Raw genomic sequence first — 24001 nt, forward strand, 5'->3', positions numbered from 1 at the left:
CATATGGGGAGGGAAGCCTGGGTCCAGTCATTTGGAGGAAGAAAAAAAAGTTTTTTGACCATAGTGTATGAGCATGTGTGCAGGTGCCTGTAAGCAAGAGCAAGTGGGTGGGGTGGGATCAGAGAAAGACCCACCACCCCTCCCTCTCGCCTAGCTCTTTCTTCTGGAGGAGATGCGGGAGCGCAAGTTCGATGGCTTTGCCCGCACCATCCAGAAGGCCTGGAGGCGCCATGTGGCAGTCCGGAAGTACGAGGAGATGCGGGAGGAAGGTGAGAGGCTGCAGATGGGAGGCTCAGGGTGGGGACAGATGGACTTGGAAGAGCCAGGCCACAACCTCTCCCCCCGACCCGGTGTCCCCACAGCTTCCAACATCCTGCTGAACAAGAAGGAGCGGAGACGGAACAGTATCAATCGGAACTTCGTCGGGGACTACCTGGGGCTAGAGGAGCGGCCGGAGCTGCGCCAGTTCCTGGGCAAGAGGGAACGCGTGGACTTCGCTGACGCGGTCATCAAGTACGACCGCCGCTTCAAGGTGAGGCACTAGCAGGTGGGCACGTCCGGGATCCTGGCCCCAGCCTGGCACCCCTACCAGAGGTACACCCTCACCTGGCCCAGATACACCTGTCCACAGGTATATATTCACCTAGCCTAGATACACCTGCCCCATCACAGGTACACCCTCCACTGAGCCAGACACAACTGTACACTCAACTAGTGTAGATACATCTGGCTATTAAATATGCCCTCATGTAGCCCAGACATACCTGTCCATCACATACATCTTCATCTGGCCAGACAGAGCTTTCCACAATTACACACGTCCCTCACCCAGAAGCCCTGACCATAGGGCCACCCCCACTTACCCTGGACACACCTATCCATTAGGTATACCCTCAGCCAGTCTAGATAGATCTGTCAATACGTCTGTATCTTCATCTGGCCCAGACACACCTGTGCACATGTACACTCTCATCTGGCCTGGGCACCCACGTCCAGCAGGTATACCTCCACCTCTCCTGTACCTGTTCACTGGCCCAGAAACCCCTCTCTAGCCAATATACCCTTACTCAACCTCCTATTTCTTATATAATGTAACTCCTCATATACCTTCACATGGAGGGAAACACTCAGCTGACCTGTCCTTCACCTGCCAGCACCACTCCCCTGCCTGAGGTTGATCTCGTGGAGCCAGGTGGCCCAAGCCCAGGGCTCCAGCCACCAGCTCTACTCCTGCATCCTCACAGCCCATCAAAAGGGACTTGATCCTGACGCCCAAGTGTGTGTATATAATCGGACGGGAGAAGGTGAAGAAGGGACCAGAGAAGGGCCAGGTGCGTGAGGTCCTGAAGAAGAAGCTGGAGATCCAGGCCCTCCGAGGAGTTTCCCTTAGGTGAGGCCAGGCCCTCCCCTGCCCCCGCCCCCTCATCTGCCCTCCTGTCATCCTCAGCTACCCTCGCACTGCTCACCCCATCTGTCACTCTGATCCTCTAACCTACGCTATACCTGTAACCCTCTCTTGGCCCTCCGTGTCACCTTCCCCTTCCCCCACACTCATGATCGTTATGTGCCAAGAGCACCTGTTCCCTCACCTGACGCTTCTCTATGACCACCTTCCCCAGCTCCTTGCCCCCTCTCGCATCACCCCTCACTTCCCTTCACCCGACCCTCCCCGTCGCATCTCACATGTCAGTCCTGCCACCCTCACCGGCCTTTCCTCCCACCCCTCCCCCAGCACAAGGCAGGACGACTTCTTCATCCTCCAAGAAGACGCCGCCGACAGCTTCCTGGAGAGCATCTTCAAGACCGAGTTCGTCAGCCTCCTGAGCAAGCGCTTCGAGGAGGCGGCGCGGAGGGCCCTGCCCCTCACCTTCAGCGACACGTACGCCCCCCCTCCCCCGCCACCGTCCTCGGGCTGGGCTGGGCACAGCTCCCCCTCTCCCGCCCCGCGGCCCCGGCCCGCTTGGGGAGTGGGCGTCCCCGCAGCTTCCTCCTCTCCCCACAGACTACAGTTCCGAGTGAAGAAGGAGGGCTGGGGCGGAGGTGGCACCCGCAGCGTCACTTTCTCCCGTGGCTCCGGCGAGGTGGCCGTGCTCAAGGCTAGCGGCCGGACCCTCACAGTCAGCGTGGGCGACGGGCTGCCCAAAAGCTCCAGTGAGTCTGCGCAAAGCTGGGGGCGGAGCCAAAGAGGCGGGTCCTATGGAGGCGGGGCCAGCGAGGGGGTACTAACCAAGGCTGTGGGGGCGGAGCCAGTGAGGCTGGCCCGGAGCGGGTTAGGGCCGTGGAGGGGTGGGTCGAGAGAGATGTAATGGCAAGGACGCTGTCACGGAGAAGGCAGGGTCAGCGAGGTAACCAATGAATGGGAGAGAAATGTGGAGGGGGCGTGACCAGGGACATAACGCCCCCCAGTGGTGGGCGGGCCTAGAGAGCCGCGCCAATGAGAGGTGGGCCCTGGGGGGCGGGGCCAGTTACTGGGCAGAGCCACTGTTCCAGTAACTACGGGGCGGTGCCGATGGGACAGCCAGGGAGCCAGGGGGCGGAGTCTGGCGCGGGGCCACAGAGTGGCCTGGACTTGTGGGCGGGCCCAAGAGCCTGTTGTGGTCTGGTCACCACTCAAATTCCCATTTCTTTTCCCCTTTCAGAGCCTACACGGAAGGGAATGGCCCAGGGAAAACCTCGAAGGCCAGCCCAGGCCCCTACCCGGGCAGCCCCTGCGCCTCCCAGAGGTGAGGAGGATGTGTCTTCCCTTGCCTCTTGTGTGCTCCATGACCCAAGCCATGCCTGCTGTCAACAGATAGAACTCTACACAGCTCCCCCTCTTCCACAGAATACAGACTAAGCTTAGTCTGATATTCAAAGCCCTTTAGAAGCCAAACCCAGCTAACCACCAACCTCTTCTCTCCTCCCATCTTATACTCCTGTCACACAAGCTACATCTTATTTTGCCAATTTAACAAATTTGTTCTTATCTCCAAGCCTTTCCTTAGGCTGTTTGCTCCTCTTGTCTCCCAGATTCCCACTTGGCTTGAGCTCCTATTCATCCTCCAAGACCCACCAACAAAAGCCCTCCTACAGAAGAGGATAGGGGAGATCTTACCCTGCAGAGACTCCCTCTGGGCCAGTCCTTACCATGCTGGGTTGAGCATGTGACTAGCTGCCTCCCCCCTCACACTGGGATCTTGGAGCTAAGTCCTCCCCAAATCCTCCTACCATCACCCTGATAAATGACCCAACTCTTGCTCCTGCCACAGGCCTGGACCACAATGGAGTGCCTCCTTCTGCCAGAAGGGGGCCCCTGCCCCTGGAGATCACATCTGGAGGGGGCTCCCAGCAGCCTCTCCGGGGCCCTCCATCCTCAGCCCTGAGGGTCAGCAGGCGCCCCCGGGCACGGCCCCCCTCGGAGCACAACACAGAATTCCTTAACGTACCTGACCAGGGTGTGGCAGGGTAAGTGATGAAAGAGGGCAGCCCCAGGAGGTGGACAGGGGGCAGGGGAGTGTCTGGGCCTTGACGAGCGCTCCCTGTACCCACAGCATGCAGAGGAAGCGCAGTGTGGGGCAGCGACCTGTGCCGGGCGTGGGCCGACCCAAGCCCCAGCCTCGGATCCATGGCCCGCGGTGCCGGGCACTGTACCAGTATGTGGGCCAAGATGTGGACGAGCTGAGCTTCAACGTGAACGAGGTCATCGAGATCCTCATGGAAGGTGTGTGTCCCAGGGCAGAGCGGGGAGGAGTCAGACCCTGCTTGGCAACCCCCCATTCCTGCACACCTTTCCGGAAGAGAACAGAAGCAACCAGCCCCCACCAGAGATACTCTCTTCCGGGCCAGTGGCTGCATAAGCTAGAAGTCCTCAGGTCTGGAGGTTCCCTCCTAAGGCTCTCTGGGGGCCTGGCCTCACAGCAGCATGCCCAATTCCCTGGGCCTCATTTTTCTCTCCCGTGAAGCCCAGGGCTAATAGCAGAACCCACCTCAAAGCGACCCCTTGTGAGTAAAAATGGGTCGGTCATGTCTGGATGGCCCAGGCCACCTTCCTACCTTAGCCCCCTGGGCTGCCCGCCCCTCCCAGAAGGGCTTGGGACTCAGCAGCACCCTCTGCGAGTAAGTGGGGAGTCCCAAAGGGGTCATTCACTGGTCCATCATGTGGAGTGAGGGGAGGCACCCGTAGGAAGAGATGAGGGACGAGCACGAGAGAACGGTTTAGAACATGACAGAGTGTGAGGCAGTGGCAGGAAAAACCATGAGTTCGTCCATCCATCCCTCCTTCCACCTGATGACAGTTCTCTTTTCAGCATCTGCCTTCTGCCACACCAGTGGTGATGAATAAAACAGGCAGGGAGCCCCACGAAGGCTTCCTCCTGGGTGGGCCGCACACCGCCTCACGCTCCCCTCTCGCCCACAGATTCCTCAGGCTGGTGGAAAGGCCGGCTGCACGGCCAGGAGGGCCTCTTCCCAGGAAACTACGTGGAGAAGATCTGAGAGGGGGCCCGGATTCGGCCTCCTGCCCGCCTGCCTGCCTGCCAGGGAGCCAGGCCCTGCTGGCGAGGGCCTGGTTTTCCTTGGCCACATTAGCCAGAAGGTCCAGTCCTGGGGCCTCCAGCCCAGCCCAGCCCAGCCCAGGCCCTGGGTCTGGGTCTGGGGGTCACCACTGCAGCCACCCCAGGGCCCTGGCATCCCCCATGTCACACGCCTCCTGTGTCAAACAGGGCTAATAGCAGAATCTACCTCCCAGCTGCCTTGTGAGTATATATGAGTTGTGTCCTGTCGGCAAAGTGCCAAGCACAGTTGGGGACACCTTGACAAGTGAGACTCCCCTTCTTCTGTCATCACTGAGGCAATAAACATTTGCCAGGTGAAAGTGTGAATTAAATTTACTGAGCGCTAACCAGACGCTGAGGGAAAAGCCGCAAATACCCCATTACAGGTGCAAAACTGGGGGCCGGGAGAAGTTTTGCCACTTGCCCAAGATCCCACAGAGCCAAGCCTTGAACTCATATATACGCCCACCCCACATCTCCCAAAGCTGGTGTCTGTCCCACTTGCCTGCTCACCCACTCTTGGCCATTTGCATCCTGGCCTTCCTGCAGAAAATAGTCTGGTGGGTCCTGTCATCTTTGAATCTGCAGCCCCCAAACCCATCCAGGACCTGACTGGACCCTGAGGAAGGAGGCAGGTCCCACACGGTCCTTCACAATCCAGCCTGGGCCACCCCTGGCCCCCATACCACCACCCCCATGTCTGTGCTTTCTTAGCCCTCACTCACCTGGAGTCAGAACCAGTTCTGATACGCAAGGGCCCTGGCTTTCTGCACCTATTGTCATGGATTTAGGGGGTCAGCCTGGCCACTGGACTCCCCAGATCTTTCCAAGCCAGTGATGGAGCCTGAGCTTTTCAGAACTCCCTGCAGATGCAGGTGGAACTGCTGGGGATCCCACCATGGTCTGAGCCTAAGTATCCCGACTTTCCAAACAGACACCCACTCTGGGCTCAGACCCTCAAAGAGCAGCCAGTCTGGGAGAGACACAGCCAAATTGGTGGTGGTCAGGACTGGGCCGGAGAAGAGACAGGGGCTGGGGCAGGGGAAGGGGATGCAGAGAGAGAGTGGGCATTGCTGGAGGAGCCAAGAAGGAAGAAAAGGGTTTGGGGTCAGCAGATCTTGACTGGCAAACACCACATACAGCGATCTGCGCTGTGACAGGAGAACTCCAGGCAGAGGACCCCTACCCAACTGGAGGATGGGAGATGAGGTATCAGAGAAAGACTGGCCAGCAGCACCTTCTGCAGGATCTGAACCTCTCTCTTCTGTCCCTGCTTTGGGAAACTGAGCGTGGCCGAAAAAAATCCCAAGGTCACAACTGGGTCTCAGCAACCCTTTTATTAGCCAGTCATTACACAAAAGCATTTAACCAGTCCCCTGAATGTCCCTGGTTTCCTCCATCTCTGATTTTCGCCCCTCCGCTGCCCAACCACCACTGTGCATGTCTCTCTCTGCAACACTTAGACATTAGGACAGGCTGGGGAGGAAGTGCATGAGCCACCAACCTCATCAACTGGGCATTTCCTGGTGCTGAAGAGGAATTGGGGCTTCTACCTCCTTCCTCTCTCCTTGAACTCACCATGCAGGCTGCCTGCCCCCTGACATTTTGGGGTACAATTCCAGGGCCCCACTGCCATGGCGGTCACCCCATTTACAGGAAGTAGGGCTTTCTGGGCCTCACATCTAGGTTACAGCATCTTCAGACTGCAAACCTCAGAATCACCTTGGCCCTGCCCACTCCACAGCCCCACATCCTGTTGACTTATAGAATTTCTTAAGCCTGGCCCCTCCTCTCCCTTCCTTGGGTCCATGTCCTTCTGAGGCCTCACCCCACCCTTCCCCAGATTGCACCAACCTCCCCTCCACACACAAACACACCTCCACCCTGCATCAAACGATCCGGTTTTTTTTTTTAGATTAAAGAGTTTTTAACTGTATTAATGATAATCAAAACCACATTTTTTTAAATTCAAACAGCACAAAGTATGAAAAGACAGTCTCTCCCTCACTTGAAAATCTCTGTTCCCCTCCCCACTTTTTTAATGTCGCCTTCTAATGATATTCTCCACATATAAAGGCACATAGGTACATCTTATGTACACAGATGAAAATACGCTGCACATAAAGTCTATACTTGCTCAGAACTCAACAGACACCTCTTGAATGTTAAATGATGTATTATAGAGACCTGAGATCAAAGATCCACTTTACCATCCCCCCAACTGCCCATCCTTCGAACACCACCCAAGAATCAGATGGTGGACCTACCCCTGCTAAAAATACATCAATGATGAGAACAGAAACCGCACTCCTCTCTATGGTTCATGAGGTCCTGTGTGACCTTCCCTGCACCAAGTTCACTTACTGACCTCCACACTCTGCCTCCACTCTGTTCCAGCAGTGAGCTGATCTCCTTACTGGTCCTTGAGAAGCTTGTCCCTCCCCACCTCAGGACATTTGCACAGCTATCCACTTCCCAGAGTCCCCTGACCTTCCATTTGCTCACTCCTTCCTGACCATCAGGTAACAGCTCAAAAGTCAACTCAAGAGAGACTTCTCTCCCTTCTGTGTGCGTTTTCCTTTGTAGCACTTAATATCCCTAAGGTGGTTTTCTGCATTTGTTGACTCATTGTCTGTTTCCCCATTTTAAAATGTGAGCAGGCCCCTGAGGGCAAGGATGTTTGTCCTGTTCCCCTCTGGGTCCCCAACGCCTCGCACACAGTAGGCGCTCAAGGAATGTAGGATGGATAGGTGCCTTATTCCACGCCGGCCCACCCAGGGGTCTCCATCCTTAGGCTACACCTGTCCGGAGGACAGACAGCTTGCTTCCTGCCCCTGGCTATCACAAGGAGCCTATTAGAACTTCAGAGCTCCGTGCATTGACAATGTTGACGATCACTGCCAATTTCTCTCCAAAAAGGCGGCCCAAACAACATCACCTCTTCAAAAAGGAGAGCGGCTGAGAGCTGGTGATGGGACGGGAGGGGATAAAGATACCCATTTAGCAGACGAGAACAGAGGCCCCGAAGGATTTTTCGCCAGGATCTCTGAGCACAAGGTCTTTAAAGGTGCACTCTTTGATAGGTCTGGGCTTGCAAACCCGCAGCACCCCCTACCGAGCTCGCCTCCTGGAGGACCCAGATCTCAGGCCCCACCCCCTCGAGGGGCGCTGTGCGCAGGCCCTGCCCCCGCTCTCGCGAGATCTGGGAGGCGGAAAATGGCGTCGACGTGAGCGCGAGCCCGCGGCCGCCCAGGGAGTCGCCGCAGTCTCAGCCGGAGCCGCCGGAGCCACAGGAATAAGAGGCTGAGCCGAGTCGAGGATGGTGAGCGCGGCGTCGGGGATGCGGGCGCGGCGAAGCAGCGGGTACTGGCGGGGCGCGGCCCTGTCGCACGCGCACCCTCCGGCCGACCCCGCCCCCACATCCGGGCACTCTCCCGTCGCTGGCTGTCACTTGGGGAACACCCCACCCCCGGCTTCCTGGCCCGGCTTCGACTGGGCCACGCCTACAGGACTCGAGCTCCGCCCCTGTTCCTTACACATCGGGGCCCCTAGCCCCTCCGGGTTCGACTGCACAGCTCGAGCCGGGCCGGTGTATGTATTTCCGTCCGCAAACAGTCCACTTGATCCCTCTGGCCCCTCCAGCATGTTCCCAGCGGCGCCCTGTTCGGAGCCCCGTCTTTGTAACCTTCGTCCCGCCCACACTCCGTAGGCCACGTCCCTGCCGTGTAAGGGGCGTCCCACTGTCCCAAGTTAGGGACGAAGGACTGCTACTTTCATAGTAATTCCTGACAGATACCCCCTTCTGCAATTGGGACACCTCCCAGCTCCCTCCCAGAGATTGGAACACAGGAGGCTCAATCCACTCATCCCCTGCCCTCCCCTGATGGTGACTCCTTAGGATGGGGGCTGACCAGGTGATTTCTCAAAGGCATTCGCTGCTTCAGGAATGTCCAAAGGTCTTGGCGGGGTGGGAGGGGTTCCCCTGGCTGGCCCAGGCCGACCTGGGCCCAGAGGGGTTCTCCCTGCCTTTTCCTTCCACTAGGAGGAGGAACCCTCGGGGCCCAGCCCGGACATGCCGGCCGCTGCAGAGCCCAGCTTCAGTGAGACTGACAAGGAAGTGTTGTCCCCAGTTGTGGCCGCAGCAGCCACCTCCTCTTCCATGGGGGAGGAGCCAGGCCCTGAACGGGCAGCCACGCCCCCAGCGTGGGACCGAGGAGGGCCTGGAGGGACCCAGCAGGGTGCCCCCTCTGCCCCAGACAGTGTTCAGCCTGGTCCCGGATCCAGCCTTGGCCCCACCAGCACAGTCTCTGGGACCAGCGAGGACCTGAGGCCTCCCAGACGACGCCAACAACCAGGTGATATGTGATGGAGCCTTCTGGGGGTGGTCACAGGCCTTGGAACAATTGAGAGGAGTACAGAGTATCTCCAAACTTGGGCCCCATCAAGAGGGAATCACCATTTACTGAGCACCAAGTGTATGCCAGGCTGTGGCTACAGTGATGTGAGCCAGCCAAGCCAGCCCCTGTCCTCTGGCAGCTCTGTCTGGTGGGGGAAGAAGATGGTAAAGGCCCTGGTAAGAAACCAGCAGGGTAATTCCAGCCTCATATATGCCTCTCTGGGGCAGAACTCTGGACAGCGTGGACGGGGGAAGAGTGGGTGACACCCTCCTTTCTGTGCATCCTGCAGGGAAGCAGATACCCTGCTCCAGCCCTGGCTGCTGTCTCAGTTTCCCCAGTGTTCGTGATCTGGCACAGCATCTGCGTACCCACTGCCCACCCACACAGTCCCTGGAAGGTAGGGCCAGAGTAGGTGGTGCGGAGGCAGTTTGGGGTGGGAGGCAGGCAGAGCCTCCAGGCCGGCCTTGGCCACCCCTCTCCACTCTGTCCTTCATCCCTGCCCTGCCAGGCAAGCTCTTCCGCTGTTCCGCCCTGAGCTGCACCGAGACCTTCCCCAGCATGCAAGAACTGGTGGCACATGGCAAGCTGCACTACAAACCCAACCGCTACTTCAAGTGAGACCCTTACTCTCCTGACTTCCACTGGTGCTCCGTGATCAGGCCTCTGGCAGCTCCTCCCACCCCTGATTTGATTGCCACTACCTGGGGTCCTTCCTGGGGGGGTGGGGCGCGGGGTCGGGGGGGAGGTGGCGAGTCTGGCAGTGGGCGTGGCCTCGGGCAAGCCCTGCCCTTACCTGCCCAAAAAGAGAGACTGGTTACTGGAACGAGTCTCAGAGACCCGGAGGGCGGAGCTCGGAAAGGGCGGGGCATACGTCGTGCGTCTCCGCCCAGTTCCTCCTGACCTCCCTAGAAGAAAACTGGCCGTCTAAGTCAAAATTGAGACTTCCTTCCTCGTTTTCCCAGGGCAAGGACCCGGAGGGGTCCGGGAGGGTCGCGGCCACATTTGGGGGCGCTTAGGGCAAGCTTACCCCCCGCCGCAAGTGGGGAATCTGTGATTTGGGCCTTAGGCTCCCTTACTTACCGCCCTCGCGCCGCGCCTCCCCAGGTAGCATCGGATAGGCCCTACCCTCGTCCCCCAAGAGACCCAGCCCAGCCCTGTGCCTGCCCCCAGGTGTGAGAACTGCCTCCTGCGCTTCCGCACGCACCGCTCGCTCTTCAAGCATCTGCATGTTTGCGCCGAGCATGCGCAGAGCCCAGCCGCGCCGCCACCCCCAGCCCTAGACAAGGAGCCACCCGCGCCCGAGCGTCCCCCGGAGTCCGACATTGTGTCGGCGCCGGGCCTGCCGTTCCCGCTGCTCGAGCCCTTCACGACCCCCGCCCCTGCCCCCACCGGGCCCTTTCTGCCCTACTTGAACCCCGCGCCCTTTGGCCTAAGTCCCCCACGCCTGCGCCCCTTCCTGGCCGCGGCGCCCGGGCCGCCCGCCTCCAGCGCCGCAGTCTGGAAAAAAAGCCAAGGTGAGTGTGGGAGCAGGGCCGCCTGAAGGGTGAGGTGGGCTCACCCAGACTTCTGACCTTGACCCGCCTGTTTATCTCAGGTGCCGGCGGCAGCCCGCGAAGACCCCAGGGCGGCTCCGACGCGCCCTCAGGTGCGTGCAGGTGATCACCAGGGAGGGGTGGAGGGGATTTTTCTGTCCTGCGCCCTGCTGGGCCCAGGGGATGCTGGGAGGCAGCGTTGCCCGCCCTTTCCCAGGTGGCCAGAGCTGCCACCCCCGAAATACACGACTTTTGCCTTAAAAATTGTTGGCCCCTGAGCCTTCATCTGCGCCGGCGTTTCCGTGTAAAACCCGCGCCCGCTTCCCAAGTCCTTCCCTCTGCGGTGGTTCCAGGGATAGGAGTGGGGGATTCGGATAAGTCAAGTTTAGTGCCCGCCCCCCCCCCCCCCACCAATTACAGGAGGGAACACGCTCGGGAGCAATGGATCAGCCAGGCCAGACCAGCCAGGTGCCCGGGAGCTGATGGGGAGGCGGGGAAAGGTCTGACCCGCACTCGTCCACGTCCACCGTCCCTGGGGGTGGCCGGGACTGACGGGGTCCCGCCTGCCCGCAGGGCACGCGGCCCCGAGCCGCATCGTGTGGGAGCACACGCGCGGCCGCTACTCGTGCATGCAGTGCGCCTTCTCCACGGCCTCGCGGCCCGCCATGACACTGCATCTGGAGGACCACCGGCCCATCGCCCCCGCGGCCCCGGGGCCCGGGCAGCCGCGCCCCGACGCGCCGGCGGGTAAGGCGGAGGAGCGCTCCGGTGGGGAGGGCGGGGGCCCCGAGGCGAGGGGCGGGGCCGAGGCTCAGGCGCCCCCTCCTCTGCCCCACCCAGACCCGGTCCCGCTTGCACCCAAGGTGTCTCCGCTGCTGACAGAGGGGGAGTGTCCGGTTTTCTCGCCGTTCTGAATCCCGCCGCGGTGGGGGGGGGGGGGGCCTGGACTGTAGGATGCGGGTAGTTTTGTAATTTTAATGAGGCTTAAGATGGAGGGGGTGGGGAGACTTAATAAAGGAGGCGCGATGAGCCAGCCGGTGCTGTGTCTGGGTCCCTTGCCCCTCCGATGCACAGCAGCCGGTCTAGCAGTCCTGGGGTGCTCACACCCTGAGAGGGGACAAGCCTCCCCTCAACCTCACCACTCCCCTGTCACTTTAACAACTGGGACCCAGGTCTCCAGCCCAGTGCTATCCTATCCAGCTGTAGTTGGGGCTGCCAGTGCCTCCTGTCCCATTTCCAGAAACCAGATGGGATGGAAACATCGCTTTTATTTAAGTCCCAGGAGTCAGTAAGACAGGCTGGTCCTGAGAAAGTGCTGGGGCTGACCCTGCTGGAGCGCCCCCCCCCCCCCAATCCTGAAGCCAGTGCAGACTCGCAGGTGACAGGGTTGAGGTGCTGGAGCCAGGGCCCCCAGGGGCTCTGGTTTTGTCTTCGTCACTGTCTTCCAGACCCTCATCTTTGGCTGCTTGCTTTCATTTCTGTCCCTTTGTCAGCTCTGAGGAGGAGGGTGGGTCAAAGCCAGCCCTAGGGAGCCTGGGCTCTCTCCCTCCTCACCCCTCCCCTGTCTTCCAGCCATGAGGATCTCCTTTTCCCTTCTGTCATGGGGAATCGGGCCTGGGTCAGGGTTCAAAATCTGGGGCCACACTGCTGTCCCAGCGCTGTTGTCACCAAACCCAGTGGGCCAAGCCTCCTGAACGTGGAAGTCTTAGGCGTGCTGTTGGCAGCCACCCCTCAGAAGCTAGTTTTACCTCCTGCATCTTGCTCCCTTCCAGCCCCAGGGTCCCCTAGCCGAGGCTCCTGACCCTCTTCCCCCTCCTCAGGTACCTGAAGCAACCCTTCCTGCCTTTCCCCCCAAGTCTGAACACAGAAAACGGGTCTCTTCTCATTACTGCCTGGTAGTGGAGACCTTGTTCTAATAACCCACGAGGCTCCATCTCGAACACACCCACCCCCTCCCTCATCCCTCTCCTCTTCTCCTCCTCATCATCCTCTTTCTGGGGAACACAGACCGTCTTTGAGCAAGAACTCCCCAGCCTCCTTGCAGTTGAACAGCTCTAAGCTCCAGAGGCCCTTCTGCTTTTCCTGAAAGCTGAGGGGGGGGGGGGAGGGGGGTGCTGATCTGAGTGCCCTTAGGACCGGCCCACCTGCACCCAGGAGCCCACCCGCGGGGCTTCAGGGCTGCAGTGTCATTGCCGGGTCGGAGCTGAGACTCAGCTGGCTCAGGCCAGGTGTCTGGTCTGCCAGCACCTCCGGGCCCGTGCTGAGGCAGATATCGCTCAGCACCTGCTGTCGGGCCAGCGGAGCCATCAGGGGACCTTAGGGCTTCAGGACCCGAGCTTTCCTCTTCCCAGCCAGGAGCCTTGAAGCCAGGACTTTGTGACCCTGGAGAAGACTCAACCTCCCTGCATCTCACTTTGCTAGTCCTTAAGATGGGTGTCAGGATGCTTACCCTCTGGAGTCCTTGTGAAGATTCAAACAGGGACTGGGAAGAGAGGGTGGGGGCTTGAGAAATGTTTGTGAGTGATTCACATCCCTCTGGCTACCAAGCCCATGGCTGCCTGGAACACCCCCCAACAAAGAACCCAGGAAGGAAGTGGGGTGGGATCAAGGGGCCCATTTTACAGCTAGAGGTGAGGCTAGGGGGGTAGGATGACTGAGCCAAGCCCAGCTCCAGTTCCCTCACTGATTCTGTACCACCCTAGAAGCTGGGAACGGTTCCCATCTATAAGAAAACCCAGGCAGTGAGGACCAAAGGACACCTCCCCTTTTCCCACATCTCCGGGGACAGGGTTCAGGGTTCCCTCTCCCCCAGGAACCCAACCTGTCTCCAAGGTGTCAGAGGCCCTTCCCCCATCAGGACTCTCATTCAGCCACCCCCAAATCCAGGCAATGCCACTTCCCAGTCTCTCAGGACCTTTCCAGAGAGTCCCAGAGCCAGTATCTTGGCCCAGGTACCCCACCCCACCCCATCACCCTTGTAAACGCAACAGCTTCTACCAAGGGGACAGTGTCCCCTGCCCTCCCCCAGCCCAGCAACCTGAAACTGCCCAGAGGCCAAAGGAGCCTGGGCACACTGCTCACTCCAAAAGCAACTTCCTACCCTCGCCCCCTCCCAACTCATGTCCAACTTTTTCAGCTTAACTGGGAAATCTCCCAGTGTCTCTCCTGGGCTTCTGCAGCCCCTGCCCTCCCTCTGGCCAAAGTGAGACCTCAGACGGCCCCCCTTCCCCTGACTGCAAAAAGCCTGATTGACCGCCAAGTCTTCTTTCTGCCCCAGCTCGGCCCAGCAGAGGGCGCCCAGGAGTGCCAGTCTTGAAGGAAGATGGAAGGACAGGCCAGCGGATCAGGGCAGTCATCCACTTTGCCCAGCTAGCCCAACGGGGGGCTGGTTGATAAGAGACTGCAGGTTTGCACTGAAGAGGCCGAGCCTCTCCAGGCAGCTTACATCAGCTGAGTCTGGCCAGGTGCCAGTCCAGCAGTTGTCCAGGACCAGCCCCATCACAAGACCGGGAAAGGGGAAGCAAGGCTCCCGGGTGCATGTCCCAAAGCCCTGCCTTTGACCTGGATGCGAGCACTGCCATCCCAGGCCCCTGATCCTCCGTGCGCCCCTCGACCCCCAGGATTGGCTGCCCATGTGCTCAGTCCTCGACTGCGTGCACTTGGACATGTGGCTGAGCGTGGAGACCACCACCGTGTCTGTCCCCTGACCCAGGGCAACCAGGTGCATGTCCCTGCTCTTGCGCCTGCTCTGGCTCACCAGCCCCGCCATGTGCTCAGAATCCCGGGACCCCTCCTTAGCCCATTGTTCCACAGGCTCCCTGAAGCCAACACCTCCCCGCACTCCCCACCACCACTGAAACCCCAAGGCAGACCCTTGTGGCCCAGGCTCACTTCGGGCTTCAGGTTCCTCAATTCCATCTGCGGAACCTCCTGCCCAAGTTCATGGCCGCGCTTTGCAGTCCAGCCCAGAGCCACCTGGAAGGCTCCAAACACAAAGGGGCGTGGGGGGAGGGGCGGGGGGGGACACCTCCTGGGGACCGTGGAGGAATAGGGCTTGCCAGGGTGGGACCCTCCAAACTGAGTTCCAGGCCTGGGGGGGGGGGGGCGGTTCACACGGGGTGGCTGGCCTTAGAGCCTGGGAAGTCACCAGCTTGTCACCAGTGTTCAGTCCTTTACCTTACCTTGATTGGGCACCTACTGTATGCTCTTGGCCAATAATCACTTGTTTCATTCATTCATTTCCCTCATTCACCAAACTCTGGGAGGGTCAGTCAGCCTGTGCGCAGCCTGTGCGCAGCCTGTGCGCAGCCTGTGCTGGCTTGTCCCAGAGACCCAGGGAGGACCCACTCTCATCATCCCTGGTCTCCTGGGACTCCTGTTCCAAGGGGACCCCACATCTGGGAATGTGACCAGGGTGCACGCCTGCTAGTGCAGGATGGGGATGGGCAGGCACAGAGGCTCCAGAATCCTCAAGCTGTGCCTCTTAAAAGACACAAACAGGCAGAGTCCTTTCCGACTGTGCAGCCTGTGGCCTCCATGGCAGGGAGATAATGAATGGCTCCAGCCACGGATGCAGTGTCCTCAAGACAGACTGGATCCGTCTACAACCCCGCCACTCCAGGGCATCACCTGGGATCTTTAGAAACCTGAGGCTCCACCACGGACCTGAGGCAGAACCTGCACTTTCATGGGGTCTCAGGGCGACTCCTGGGCACATGAGAATCACCCTGAGTGTTTAAGAGATTCCCCAGGCTTAGGGCACCTGGCTGGCTCAGAGGAGTAGGAGTCTTGATCTCGGGGTTGTGAGTTCAAGTCCCGAGTTTGGTGTAGAGGTCACTTTAAAAAAAAAGAAATCCCCAGGGTCAGGCCAATTCAGAATCTCCAGGAGCTTCCATCTTTTCGTAAACTTCTAAAGCTATTTCCATGTATAGCTAAAACTTGAGAATCAGGGCTCTGCACTCTCCCTTTGTCTGTGCCCAAAGTCAGTGACCTCCTGCAGACCAAGCCCTGTGGTTAGGGCTCACCTCTCTCTGGCTGGGCCCCATGCCCCCACAGCGCTAGTTCGACCCACCCCCTTTGCCCCTCTTCACTGCTCTCCCTGCTGTCTCCATTTTCTCCCCCTTGGCCCTCAGGCTCCCTCCCTCCCCGGGGTGGGGGAGGGCAACGCCTTAGCTACTACCCACCCAACCCACCCACCCCCAAATCTGCCATCCCAGCGGGGCCCTCTGCCTCCCCACAGCCGTCCACGACCCATGTGACATCTGCCCCTATAATAGGGAAGTCCTGCTCAGAGCTGAGAATCTGACAGTAGGGAAGTGTGGAAATGAGGCAGGCGGATGAGGCAACGAGCCGGCAGAAGAGCCTCACCCATCACGCTCTTCCAACTCCTGAGTCTCCTGGCCCAGAGCTGACCATGCCCCTTACCCCCAGAGAACTCCCCCTCCCAAGGAGGCCCTCAGGGCCTGGCACGGAGTTCTCCCTGGAGACCAGAAGTCAGCCAGCCCCCAGAAACAGAGTCAAACAACTGGTGGCCACATTTGGGCATGTGCTGACAGCCGATGCACGAAGCACGGAGACCATGGAGACAGTAGCAGGCAGGACAGGAACTCAAGTGCAAGGCAGGGATCTGGGGACAGGCAGCGGCTGTCTCCGCCTCCTTTCCTTCCTCCTCTGTCCTCCCCACCCCGCCAGCATCCCCCACCCCCGTGGGGCCCAGGGAGCAGAAGCCACAGTCACTTCCTGAAGGCACCGGCCCAGCTCAGGTCCCACTTGCCCTGTGGCCCATCACCCGCCTGCAGGCATGGTGAGTGAACCCCCAACCCTAGGAGAGTCCCCTCATCCCCGGGGAAATGGCAAGGGCCATCACAAAGGCCCAGAGGTGGGAGCAGCCAGGATGCATCACTGGGACAGCTGGGGCCCCAAGGGGCCTGTGGCCCAGGCTGGGGCTGGGACTTGAATAGGGAGAACAGGCAGATGGCCCAGACTACTCTCCTCCCAGGTCAGCATGAACAGCAACCTGGGGACAGGAGGCCAGGGTGAACAGAGGGGCTTCCTGCGGGTGACAAAGTGGGTCATGTACCCACCACCCACCCCCGACCCCAGCAGTCACCCAAGACATGACCTGCTGACCCTGATTTCTCTGGTCCTGTGGGTGACCCGGGAATCCTTCCCCCGACCCACCTGGAGCGGGGCTTTAATAGAGGCATTTCAGGCCCGAGGCAGGGACCACTACCTTTCCTTGTTCTCTGGGTGGGGCACAGACAGGAGCACAGTCTCCACGGTTCTGCCCTTTCCCCCTCCCCAGTCTCCAAGGGTCCAGGTGAAGCCAGGCTTGGGGGCCTGCAGGCCAGAGCAGGCCCCCTAATCAGAGTAGGCCTGGCCTACTTGTGCACCTGCCTACGTCTGTTACGGACAGCATGGGGCCAGTTGAGACGGTACCTGGGATGGACTAAGTGCACCACAGACGGTGCACGTGCCTGACCGGGCCGCTGCTTGGGCCGGCTTGCCGCTTCTCCTGGGTGTTGTCAACTGTGAATGCCCTGACTGTCAACAAAGGGTGTCTGGGACCGTGAGACTCTGAGCCCACAACTGCCTCCAGGTCTGTGTCTCTCCACGTCTTTCTACATGAGTCTGTGACAATCAGACTGGACGTGGCTGAGTATACGCCTTTGTATCCTGTATATTTCAGCAAACATCTACTGAGCACCAACAGTGTGCCACACCCTGGGAGGACAGCAATGAGTGAGCCAAGTCGCTGACCTTCCACAGGGGCTGAGGGGGGGCAGAGAGAACAAACAAGCCAAGGCACATATGTGAAATAACATAAACTGTATGATACATAGTGGCAGGTACTGAGAGAAAAAAAGTAGGTTGGGAAGAATGGAGAGTTCTGCGAAGGGGAAATCAATTTTTTTAGATGAGGGTGGTCTGGGAGGAAGGCCTCTCTAATTAAATATCAGCAGAGACCTGGAGGTGGAAGAGGCAAGGGCAGGACAAAGGCCCGAGAGGGGTTGGGGGCGGGGGGAGAGCAGGGGAGAGGCGGAGGCCAGACCCAAGTAACTGGGTAAGAGAGGCAGATTGATGGTTTAAGGCCTTCTTCATGAGATCTTTAGCTTTTACCATGGGGAAATGAAGCATTGCCAGATTTTGAGCAGAGGGGCTTCCTCCAGCTGCTGTGGGGGAGGGTCCTGGCCAGAGACGGGGGTGTGGGGGGCAGAGGGGGAGGCAGGAGACCGGGGAGGAGCCTGGGTTCCTCCAGCCAGCATGACAGTGGTACAGGCAGTAAGATTCTGGATGTATTTTGAAATAAGAACAGAAGGCACTAGGGATGTGGAGCATGAAAGCACAGGGTATCTCAAGGACACTTAGAAGGCACCACCAACTGTGGGAGCAGAGGCTATGGGGGAGCCTCGGGAGCCTGGGTCCTCATGGGGATGAGGTTGTGGGCATATGCAGTGCCTAAGTGGAGAGGTCAGGACTCCAGGGAGCCTGGAGACAAATGTGGGAGGCCCCAGCCAACAGGAGAGCGAGCCAATGACAAAGGGTGGCAAAGAGGAGCTAGGAGAACCCTTGTGTGAGTCCCTGCCTGATTGGCTCCATGTCCCTTAGGGGAGCCATCAGGACTTCCGGAGCCTTCAAGCAAAGTTCCAGGCCTCTCAGCTCGAGACCAGCAAACACCCCAAAAAAACCCCAAAGCCTGAGTTCAACAAACTTCTAAAGAAGTTTCCGCCACCTGAGCTAAGCGAGCACCCCAAGAAGCCCCTGCAGCCCAGCTGCACTGATCTGCCCAGGAAGTCCCCCAAACCTGAGCCAAGTGAACCCTCCAAGAAGTTCCCACAGCTCGAGGCCCCTCAGAAAGCTTTGCAGCCTGAGCCTGGCCACCCTGCCAACAACCCACCAGAGCCCAAATCCAGTGCCTTCCCCAAGAAGCCCCAGCAGCCTGAGCCCAACGAGGCCACCCCAAACCCCTCCCAGCCTGACTTCGGTACCCTTCCCAAGAAGCCCCCTCAGCTTGAGTTCAGTGTGCACCCCAGAAAGCCCCCACAGCCTCAGGTCGGTGGCCTCCCTAAGAAATCCCTGCCACAGCCTAATTTCGGTGAGTTCCCTCAGATGCCCCCCTGGAAGCCTACGTCCAGGGAGCCCCAGCCCCACTCCTCCCAGCCCGACTTCAGTACACTTCCCAAGAAGCCCCCACTGCCTGAGTTCAGTGTGCACCCCAGAAAACCCCCGCAGCCTCAGGGTGGTGGCCTCCCTAAGAAATCTCTGCCACAGCCTGAGTTTAGTGAGGTCCCTCAGACACCCCCCTGGAAGCCTGAGCCCAGTGAGCCCCACCCCCACTCCTCACAGCCCAATTTCAATGCATTTCCCAAAAAGATCCCAGCCCCTCAGCTGAATGACCTCCCCAAGAAGCTCCTGCACCCTGATTTTGGTGACCTCACCAGGAGGTCCTCAGAGCCTGAAGTCAGTGTGTTTCCCAAGCGGCCACGGCAGTCTGAATTCAAAGCACCCTCCAAGAAGCCCCTGCAGCCTGAGCTGGGGAGCCTCCCTAGGGTGTCCTCGGAGCCCGAGTTTGGCCTGCTCCCCAGGAATTTTCTGCAGCCTGAGTGCCAGGGCCCCCCGGGAAAGTTCTCGCAGCCCGAGTCTAGTGCTCTGCCCAAGAAGCACCTGCACGCTGATTTCTTTGGTGATCTCCCTAAAAAGCCCCCCCTCCCCGGCTCTGTTTCGGAGAGCTCACTCCCCACTGCCGTCACAGCCTCCCGCCCCAGGCTCCCACTCAGCCCTGGCTTTGGAGCCAGGCAGCAGAGGTCAGGAGCTCCCACTCAGAATGGAGGGTCGAGGCTGGGCCTCAAACCCAGCTACCCACCCCGGCGGAGGCCTCTGCCCCCAGTCAGCAGCCTGGGACCCCCTCCAGCCAAGCCCCCGCTGCCTCCTGGCCCCAGGGATGTCCAGAACTTCCGGAGAGCCACAGCCGCAGCCACAGGTGGGTCAGGGCAACCCATGCAGAAAGCTGGGGAAGACGCTCCCTGGCAGGGCCTGCCTCCCTCCTGCTCTCATCCCTCCACAGCTCTGAGGAGGACCCGTTCTGCTGGGATCCACTCCCAGGCCCAACAGACTGAAGACATCCTGCAGTGAGTGTGGGGCGTAAGCGGGCCCTGGCGCAGGTCAAAGGCTTGGAAGAGGCCCCTATCTCGGGTATTCCCACAGGGACCAGGACGAGGTCTACGAGCTGTATGACGATGTGGAACCCATGGACAACGCCAGCCCCAGCCCCAAGGGCAGAGGTTTGTTGGTGGTGGGGCTGAGCTCTCAGACCATCCTGCCCAGGCCCCTGGGGACCATTCATTGCAAGGGCATATTCTGCCATGCTGCTGGTGTGAAGCCAAGGGACAACCCATCTCCCTGGCAGTGCCAGAGGAGAAAGTAGAGGGCAGGAAGGGCCTTTCAAAAAAGTCCTATCAGCTCCTGATGGGCAGAAAAGGAGGAGGTAGGGCAGCCTAAAGGCCAACAGCCAGTGAGCATGGTGTGGCCGGGGGCGGGGGGGTGAGGGTGGTGGGAGAAGGTGTGAAAGAGCAGTGGAAGAATCAGGAAGTGGACTTCGTGGCATGCGATGCAGGGGTGAGCTGGAGCAAGCCAGCTCCTGACACGGATGAGGCCCGAGTACCAAGCCTAACGCCTGGGCGCAGACTGGAGGTATCCCTGAGTCGGGGACAAGGTGTCAGTTTCCACAGCAGACCTGTTGTGTTGGAGGTGCTTGCTGGATGTCCAGGTCGGACTTGGGCCTGAACTCAGGCATGGGGTGGAGACAAAGACCCCTGAGCCTGTAGTCCTAGACACTCTGTGCTCTGGGGTTCCTAAGGACCCTTTTTTCTCTCTTCTTCCAAGCATCTGCTCCTGGAGAGCAGGATAATGGCAAAGCAGACATGTCTCCAGCCCAGCTGCAGGGTTAATGCCTTTACCAATTTTGAGTGGGGGAAAAAAAAAAAGTGACTTTTACGCAAGCCTGTACGTGACCATCCCCGAACATGCACAACCGCCCCTGCCCCCACGGCAACAGCTGACCCCTTGTTCCGGACAGGCCTCAGGTGGAAGCCTGAGGACCCAAGAAGCAACTTGCCCAAGCCCTGAGTTTCCAGACTGTTTCCTGGCCCTATCTCTGGAAGGGCTTCTTACAGGGGAACCTTTTATTAAGGGTGCCTTTGGGATGCTCCAGCTTCCCCCGCAACCACCCACCCTCCACCCCTGCACCAGGTCTGCTGCCTCTACTACTCTTTCCTGAGCCCCTTCTGCTTCTCCTGGGCTTTCCTCAGGGGCTGCTTGCAACACCCCCTGTTAGCAGAGCTTCCTGACAGGGCTCCTCCTGCTTCCGCTCTGGTGAGGCTCTTGTGGCTGGGGTCTGGGAGCCACTCTTGGGGCCACGGACATGGGGAAAGGCAGTAACTGGCCCACCCCTTCCCCAATCCCAAACAGACCAGGAACAACGCCAGCTCTGCTCACTGTCCGTGCCCATGGACAATCGTCTCCCCATTCCATGCCAGTCATTCTGCAAGACTCCAATCAAATACACTTCTCAGATCTCTCCCTTCTTGAAACACTGTGTGGGCCCTCACTGGTAGTACTCATTGTCCCAAAGGCTACTTTGCCCTTTTCAAGTCTAACTGCCCACTCGGCCCCACTCCAGAGGTTCTTTGCACCGCTGGAAGGGGCTGAGGCCAGCAGACCTAGCTCTTACCCAGGATTTCAACAGGTCCCCCTGAGAGCCTGCCTTACCTGCATGGCCTGATTAGGGTCACACTGCCAAAGTCTGAGCCGCAGATATGTCAAGTCTGCCCTGCACCACGGCGCCTGGGGGCGTGCTCTACACTGTGCTGGGTTTGCAGGGGCCCTAGGGTGCCTCTGGGAGAAGGGGAAGCAGCCAGAGGGAATGTCCTGGGTGAGACTGTAGATGGCATCATCACATCTGAGCACCAGGCCGAGGCTGGAGTCTGGAGCAAAAAGCTGGGGGCTTCAGGTTCTGGATCCTTCACTCAACTGGTATTCATGAGGCTCTCGCCATAAGCCAAACCCCTGGCCATCAGAATCCTCCCTGGAAGGCTGGCAGTTTGCCAGGAAGTCAGCCCTCACCAGGCAGATCCCCCACCAGGCAGACCCCCCCCCCAATTTGGTCTCAGCACCAGCCAGGCCAGTCCAGGAACCCCACCCCACCAGCCCCTTCTCAGATGCCCACTTCGTCCACTCTAAGAAATGCTTTTGCCTTATTTTTGACCCAGATCCCATGACAATTCCCAGAAGCCAATCTACTCTAGGAGACAGACATGAAATGGCCTCAAAAGCCTGCAAATAAATCCTGCCTGTATCATTTCCAGCCAGATGACCTTGGAGTAGGATTGCTTTACCACTCAGAGCCTTTATTTCCCTCATCAATGAGCTGGGAATGACAATATTGCCTACTATCCTAAGTAAGAAGGTTGTTGTGAGGGCTGAAATGAGTTACTCTAGTAAACAGTTTCTGCCACGCCTGCCATGCAGGAGTTACGAAAACAAGAGCCAATCCACTAGAACTCACAACCCAGGAGAAAGGCCTGGGGAGAAGATGGGCAGGTGGGCAGGGTGGCGTTTGGGAGGGGGTGGATGTCCCGAGAACTGACCCAGGGAAAGCTCATTCAAGATCAAGCCACCAGTGTCGAAAGGGAGGCTGAGCCAACGGTCCCTGCCCTAACTCAGCGCTCTGACTGTTCCCAGATGACGTGCCATCTACCCAGCAACCCCCCAGGCCACCACAAGATCCCGAACTCAGGTACCACAGGGCAAAGGGCATGTACCACGGAGGGGCTGAGCTCTGGGAGGACACGGAGGGGGCCCCTGAGGAGCACATCTTCCTTAGGAGCATCCAATTCCTCAGGAAGGAAAAGGCCCCCCAGCCACAGCAGTTGCCACCGGCAGACCCAAAGACCCTGAAGCAGATCCGGAAGGCAGAGAAGGCCGAGAGGGAGTTCCGGAAAAAGTTCAAGGTGTGAACACCAGAATTCTCGACACAAGAGCCCTGGAGTTCTGGGCACAGCCCCAACTGACCAAGGCCCCATAAATCCCATCCTCAGAAAGATGGGGTTCCTGGGGTGAAAGCACAAAACAAAATCTCTAACATATCCCTCCCCAGTTTGAGGGGGAGATAGTGATTCAGACAAGGATGATGATCGATCCCAACGCCAAGACACGTCGTGGGGGTGGCAAGCACCTGGGGATCCGGCGCGGGGAGATCCTGGAGGTGATTGAGTTCACCAACAAGGATGAGATGCTATGCCGGGACACCAAGGGCAAATGTAAGTCAGACAGACCAGAAAGTCCTAGGGAAACAGGCTACCACCAGGGCTGGGAGCTTACCTATCCCACTCTCTTTGCAGATGGCTATGTGCCCAGAACAGCTCTACTGCCCCTGTGAGTGCTGGCCCTGACTGGGGGGTGACAGGGAGGGTGGGGTGGTCAGTGGGCCAAGGTGACTCTTACTGACCCAACTGTGCTCTCTGCCAGGGAAACGGAGGTGTATGACGATGTTGGCTTCTGGGGTATGTAGATGCTCTGGGTAGGCTGGAAGGGACCAGAGGTAGGCTGGAAGGAGGTAAACCCCTCACCCCATTTCCCTGAGGGCTGCTCATTATCAGTTTACGGGGAGAGGAGTCACTGCAAATCACCCTTCCTCGGCAGACCCTCCGGAGAGCCGACCATCCCCCCGGGAACGGTAAGGCCCACAGGTGTGGGTACCTAGGACAACCGGCCAGCCCAGCCACCCACTAACCCAGGAGTCTTGGATCCCAGATTGGCAGTCACAGAACCACCCAGGCTCATGCCTGCCTACATACATGAACCACATAAAGCACCTACTGAAAGTGATTCCTGCTTCTTGTCTTTTCTTTCCCTCCTGATTGGCACACAGTGGAGTCATGATCAAACACTTGGGGGGTCTGCGAGGTCGACCCCGTCCCTCCACGGTCTCACCCCTCAGGGAGAAACACCAGCAGGAGGAAACTGTGGCAGGGAGAAGGTGGCAAGGCTAGGACACCACAACCAAACGTTGACAAGCAGTGGCGGCAGCTCCACACAAGCTGCAAATAGCTGTGTAGCCCAAGCGGACCTACATATGAATGAGATCACATCTTGCGGGGGGAGAAAAGGGAGGGGTGACCCAGTTCTGACAGAGCCCAGGTATCACGTTCAGCCCAAACCACTACAGGACTAAATATGCTCAGAAACTCGCACCCTCCTCAGTCTTACTGTAGCAAAGAAAAGCTGCTATGGACTGAAAGTATATGCCGCCCCGCCCCCACTACAAGCACACACCACAATTCCTATGTTGGAAGCCTAACGCCCAATGTGATGCTATCTGGGGGGTGATTACTGTCTTTATAAAAGAGGCCCAAGAAAGTTCCCCTGCCACTTCCACCATGTGAGATCACAGCTAGAAAGTACCACCTATAAACCAAGATCAGGTCCCCTCACCAGACATGGATTCAGCCAGTGTTTTGATCTTGGACGTCCCAGCCTCCAG

General features: G+C 58.9%; 3 protein-coding genes across 9 annotated transcripts in view; all 3 read left to right on the plus strand.

The window, feature by feature from the left end:
- Positions 1–4852, plus strand: part of MYO1F (myosin IF) — a 31674-nt gene extending 26822 nt beyond the window's left edge. Inside the window, exons 20-28 of the mRNA XM_027584576.2 lie at positions 155–269; positions 363–532; positions 1245–1390; positions 1733–1879; positions 2003–2151; positions 2640–2723; positions 3249–3444; positions 3531–3700; positions 4397–4852. Of these exons, the coding sequence (XP_027440377.1) occupies positions 155–269; positions 363–532; positions 1245–1390; positions 1733–1879; positions 2003–2151; positions 2640–2723; positions 3249–3444; positions 3531–3700; positions 4397–4473 (1254 nt within the window). The 3' untranslated portion in view covers positions 4474–4852. The remainder of the gene's footprint in view (positions 1–154; positions 270–362; positions 533–1244; positions 1391–1732; positions 1880–2002; positions 2152–2639; positions 2724–3248; positions 3445–3530; positions 3701–4396) is intronic.
- Positions 4853–7678: 2826 nt separating this feature from the next.
- Positions 7679–14456, plus strand: ZNF414 (zinc finger protein 414). 5 transcript variants are annotated; one of them, XM_027585010.1, is made up of 9 exons: positions 7680–7854; positions 8575–8887; positions 9219–9326; positions 9438–9543; positions 10100–10443; positions 10524–10574; positions 10882–10929; positions 11035–11208; positions 13739–14456. In XM_027585010.1, the coding sequence occupies exons 1-9, from the start codon at positions 7852–7854 to the stop codon at positions 13852–13854; spliced, it is 1263 nt and encodes a 420-aa protein (XP_027440811.1). In that variant the 5' UTR covers positions 7680–7851; the 3' UTR covers positions 13855–14456. The 5 variants fall into 5 exon arrangements, with proteins under 5 accessions (XP_027440809.1, XP_027440811.1, XP_027440812.1 ...); XM_027585011.2 differs by lacking the exon at positions 13739–14456 and adding an exon at positions 11302–11391 and having other exon boundaries at positions 7682–7854; XM_027585008.2 differs by lacking the exon at positions 13739–14456 and having other exon boundaries at positions 7679–7854; positions 11035–11395.
- A 1218-nt stretch (positions 14457–15674) lies between these two features.
- PRAM1 (PML-RARA regulated adaptor molecule 1) lies at positions 15675–23338 on the plus strand. Of its 3 annotated transcripts, none has more exons than XM_027581687.1 (10): positions 15675–16264; positions 18070–19441; positions 19526–19589; positions 19666–19742; positions 22201–22255; positions 22361–22469; positions 22616–22778; positions 22860–22893; positions 22987–23021; positions 23161–23338. In XM_027581687.1, the coding sequence occupies exons 1-10, from the start codon at positions 16262–16264 to the stop codon at positions 23196–23198; spliced, it is 1950 nt and encodes a 649-aa protein (XP_027437488.1). In that variant the 5' UTR covers positions 15675–16261; the 3' UTR covers positions 23199–23338. The 3 variants fall into 3 exon arrangements, with proteins under 3 accessions (XP_027437488.1, XP_027437489.1, XP_027437490.1); XM_027581688.1 differs by having other exon boundaries at positions 22987–23059; positions 23161–23300; XM_027581689.1 differs by lacking the exons at positions 22201–22255; positions 22361–22469; positions 22616–22778; ... (1 more) ...; positions 22987–23021; positions 23161–23338 and adding an exon at positions 21729–21911.
- The last annotated feature ends 663 nt before the right edge of the window (positions 23339–24001 follow it).

This window comes from Zalophus californianus, chromosome 1 (assembly GCF_009762305.2).
Source record: "Zalophus californianus isolate mZalCal1 chromosome 1, mZalCal1.pri.v2, whole genome shotgun sequence".
Classification (NCBI taxonomy): Eukaryota; Metazoa; Chordata; class Mammalia; order Carnivora; family Otariidae; genus Zalophus; species Zalophus californianus.

Coding starts and splice junctions, on each gene's coding strand:
- ZNF414 (XM_027585008.2), top strand. Junction 9,544..10,099: donor AAACCCAACCGCTACTTCAA/GTGAGACCCTTA, acceptor GCCTGCCCCCAG/GTGTGAGAACTGCCTCCTGC. Junction 10,575..10,881: donor CGGCTCCGACGCGCCCTCAG/GTGCGTGCAGGT, acceptor CACCAATTACAG/GAGGGAACACGCTCGGGAGC.
- PRAM1 (XM_027581687.1), top strand. Junction 22,779..22,859: donor CCGGGACACCAAGGGCAAAT/GTAAGTCAGACA, acceptor CTCTCTTTGCAG/ATGGCTATGTGCCCAGAACA. Junction 22,894..22,986: donor AGAACAGCTCTACTGCCCCT/GTGAGTGCTGGC, acceptor GCTCTCTGCCAG/GGAAACGGAGGTGTATGACG.